Source organism: Pygoscelis adeliae, unplaced genomic scaffold (assembly GCF_000699105.1).
Source record: "Pygoscelis adeliae isolate BGI_AS28 unplaced genomic scaffold, ASM69910v1 Scaffold40, whole genome shotgun sequence".
NCBI classification, from domain to species: Eukaryota; Metazoa; Chordata; class Aves; order Sphenisciformes; family Spheniscidae; genus Pygoscelis; species Pygoscelis adeliae.
The window spans coordinates 1565800-1569959 of NW_008823953.1; the positions used below are offsets into that span (position 1 = coordinate 1565800).

At 44.2% G+C, this 4160-nt stretch overlaps 1 protein-coding gene across 1 annotated transcript in view; it reads right to left on the reverse strand.

The window, feature by feature from the left end:
• Nucleotides 1–4160, reverse strand: part of GLI3 (GLI family zinc finger 3) — a 193648-nt gene that overhangs the window by 91131 nt on the left and 98357 nt on the right. The window contains exon 3 of the mRNA XM_009321630.1: nucleotides 2270–2375. Coding sequence (XP_009319905.1) covers nucleotides 2270–2375 — 106 coding nt within the window. The remainder of the gene's footprint in view (nucleotides 1–2269; nucleotides 2376–4160) is intronic.

The following is a 4160-nucleotide window of genomic DNA, read 5'->3' on the forward strand; positions in this document are numbered from 1 at the left end:
CCGGGGCAGAGTGAACAAGCAGCTGTGTGGTGCTTAGTTGCCAGCTGGGGTTAAACCACGACACTGCAAAAGCACGACAAACCCTAACATCTACAAAGAAGCTGTTGGAGTCCGACAGATTTTTTTTTTTTTAAGTTGCTTAATTGCATATTTACATTTAATTACACCGACCACAACGGCTCCAAGGGTCCACTACAGCTCATCATTCCAACGGCGACACAAAACAAATGAGCGGAAGAATCGACAGATGTTAATGGAAAAATAAATGGCCACTATCAGGGAAATTTTCAGTTTAAAGCTTGGGCTAATACCAGAGTATGTTTCTAAAGCAGCTGCCTGCAGTCATATCAGATCACGCTAAGATCTCCTTGTCTCTAACAAGCCTCTCTGCAGGGCCCAGCTGAATCACTGCTGCACCGTGGGGTATGGCGGGAGGCAGGGGTGCGTGGCACCTTTCTGTAGAAGGGGCATTGATTTTGGCGTCAGAGGGGACTACCGCTGCACACCAAATGAGGCATGAAGCAGGCATTTTCAACATATTTTGGGGCTCTTACAGAAATCCTGGCACTTTTGGCAGTGTAGGCTGTTAGTCCCGATTTCCCACTGTCACCCAAAGCGGGGAACAGTGGTCGACCCACCCAAAAGCCCCGCCTGTGAGCGCAGGGTGTCATGGTATGGGCTAGGTTCATGGGGCTCAGGCTCCGGAGAGGGCTCAGCACAGCAAGCGCAGCCAGGCAGGGTCCCACATGACACAGGATCCAAAAGCCTCCGCGAAGGCTCACAGGTGGTACCCAGGGTTTGGATGACGGTCCTCTGCTGATGCAGGTTAAAACACTTCCTGGGGCTCCCTACCCCGTCTGCCTCACACCGAAGACAAAGGCAAATTCCCCACTAGCTTCAGAAGGAGCAGGATCGTCCCCCCAGTTCCCAAAAACATCCAGGCAAAATATTCACTGCACTGCAAAATCTAGGATGACCATGTAATGACTCTGTCTGAGCCTGCCACCTCCAGCTTACAACAGTTTTTAGCAGCAAATTTAAGCATGTATTTGAGTATATTTTATGATATGGTTGACTGTGGTGTAAATAGTGATGCATCAGAGGAACTCTGAGGAATAAATCACAAGTTTCTGTACTCTCTCTTTCTATAAATACCCACTTTTCCTCTAATGCCCAAGAAGACTGCAACACAGATTTATTACTTACCTCCAGGCAAATTTGCTCTGAAATTACAATTCAGTAATAGAAGACTGACCCAAAAAAACTGTTAGTAAAATATTGTGTGTGTACTTGGGCATGTAGTTAGGATTGTTAATATCAATTAATTCTGCTCACAGAGGAGGACTTGTTTTAAAACAACTTCATTTTTCTTCTGCATATATGTAATTACACAGCTGTAACTAATAGCCATAGCAAAGCAATCTGCCATCTAAACAACTAGCATTATTCTTCAAAGTATTACTTGTGCTTTTCTTCTTGTATTTTCTCAGTATGAGAGGTGATTAGTAGATATGATTAAATGTATATATCAAGCCTTTTAGCGAAGTACCAAGCCCTGCTTTTCGGCTCAATTTTTAATGGTATATAGCAGTTTTCTGGACACAACAACTGTTTTACTCTGCAATGCTGATATCCGTCTCCCCATATAGAATAAGATAATATTTATTTCTGCAGGATTTCACCACTACCACCCTTTTCTAAATGCACGTTATCACTGGTATTCATTTCTTTTATCTTTGTGTAAACCATGTGCTCTATCACATTTGCCATTTTGTTTGGGTGACATTCCCATCAATCAACCAATTGCCTGTGCATGCACACAACAGAGACTATGAAAATTTACCAAAAATTTCATTACGCTTCATAGCAGTCACTGGAAAAAAAAAAAAAACCTTTAGCATGAGAGGAAATTTCAGCTATGAAGAATCCCAAGCCTAATACAGACAAAATACATGTTTTGTCTGGCTGAGTTTCACAGGGTTCAGCACTTTTTAATTTAGTATTTATAGAACGACAGCACACAGAATAAATGTCAGCAAAACATATAGGTTAACACTTGCCAGCCACCTATTATAACAGGAATTCCTCAGGCACCAGCCTGAGGGTTTAGCTTCACGAACAGATAACCTCGACGCTTCCCAAAAGTAAATCTCACTCTCCGGCAAGACTGGCAAAGCGCTCCAGGTGCGTGGCTTTAAGCACTGCAAAGGTTCATATACTTGCCCATTCTCCCAGGCAGCTGAAGCAAGGGGAAATACTGAATACTCACACATGCAGAGGAGGAATGGGAGATGGTTCGTAATGGTAGCGTCCCTCATGATGTCTTGCATCAATTGGTACAGGAGGATGGAATGCTGGAAAGAGGTGAGGCGGATCTGAAAAAACAAGCAAGGTTCCCGGATCTGAGTATCTCCAACGAATCTTTAAAAACAACATTCATAAAGACGGAACAGATATTGAAAAGCATGTGTCAACAGTGCTATGACTTACGGGTCGCATTCTCCTTCCCTGCTGCAGTCAGTCAGGTCTGTCTGAGAGGAGACTTTGGCCCACAGTGTTTGCATGAATATGTATTTACTAATTTTAATATTCTCTTTCATAGCTTAAATGGAAAGGGACGTAAAGAAGTCTTTAATAAATAATTATGTGCCCATATGTGAAGTGTCAGATCAAAAGGACCATCAAGCCTTTCACATAAGCATTCCTGATTTATTTATTTTTTATTAAAACAAGAAGAAAAATCATCTCAGGACAAAAAGCCTAAGCAGAGAATACAATACAATAAAAAAAAGTATATCCTCAGAGATGTACACACAATCCTACAACGGAAAGCAAAACTGAAGCAGCATGCTGAGTAATGACTATCTGGAGTAAATCAGACAATGGAGTTAAAAGGGAAATGCAATTGGGAAAGGCCATACTGGAAATGCTTAACTGTGTCACACTGATGGCCGCATCAGAAGGAATGTGCCTGAGGACAGGGGGACTCATTTCATAGACGGCTCTCAGAAAGGAAGGGTGCTTTCTTTGTCCCCACGGCTAGAGACTGGAGGACCCACGGCTGCAGTAAGCTCCCCTGCCCCATCTCCTCCGAGGCTTTCGCAGGGCGGGGGGTTTTGCAGCTGCCAGGGCTCCTGTTTCCCGCTGTTTCCAGAGAGCCTCGGTGACGAGGCTGACAAAAGGGGGAATGCGCCCCCACCGCCTCCACGGGCTTTGCCCTGAGGGGCCAAGTGCAAGCCGGTCCCACAGCTCCCCATCGCTTCTGCAGCAGGACTGCCTCCCAGCTTTGGAGGACACAACGCACACGGACCACAGCTCTCCGCACCAGCACACTGGTGCAATTTGTGTGCTTAAAGGAGGTTATTGCCGACCGTGCTGCTCACTGCTGCCTCCCAAACACTCAAAATTCAAACAAGATGCTGAGCATCTCTAGTGGCATGAAACAAACCAATCCTGCCCAATTATTACCCAATTGCCACTTTGGATGAAGTCATGTGTTTATCCAACACCAAAAGCTGAGAAGTACAGACATTAGGTCATGTCATGAATTTACTAAAATGCTTCTAGAAAGAAAGAAAACTTTAATTATGCACTGGCAGTAAAGCTAAGCCTATTTCGGTTTTGCCTGCTGACTCTTGAAGGTATCGTCTCTTTTTATTTCCTGCCTTTCCTATTCAGCAAAATGTAATCCTCCTCTTAGATTACGTTATCTGTGAAACCAGTTCCCTCACGCCAACTAGAGATGGTTAAAAAAAAAAGGATTTTTCCCCTTGGTGTTTGTCAAAAGTTGGGTTGGTTTATCATTATGTTTTGAAGCGGGAGAAAGAACTAGAGGAACAAACCTCATGGCCCTGAGAGAGTAAACGGAGGGGACGAAGGGGAAAACGCATAAATTCTGAGGAAATATTCCCAGTATTTCAGTAAAATCTTGAAAAATCTGACACGGCCTGTCCAGCTTCATGGCTTGATTTTGTGAAACATCACCAGCATGTGATCACAGCACATTTCCGCCATTTACTGACTCAGGGCTTAGGCACCGTAAATGAAAAATAATTGTGGCTTACTACTGGGAGCTCAAACTCACGGTAGCTAATTCCGGTTCTGCTGCACCAACTGGACCTTGCCAAGCAATCTGTTGCAAGCTGCACTCCCCATGCCGA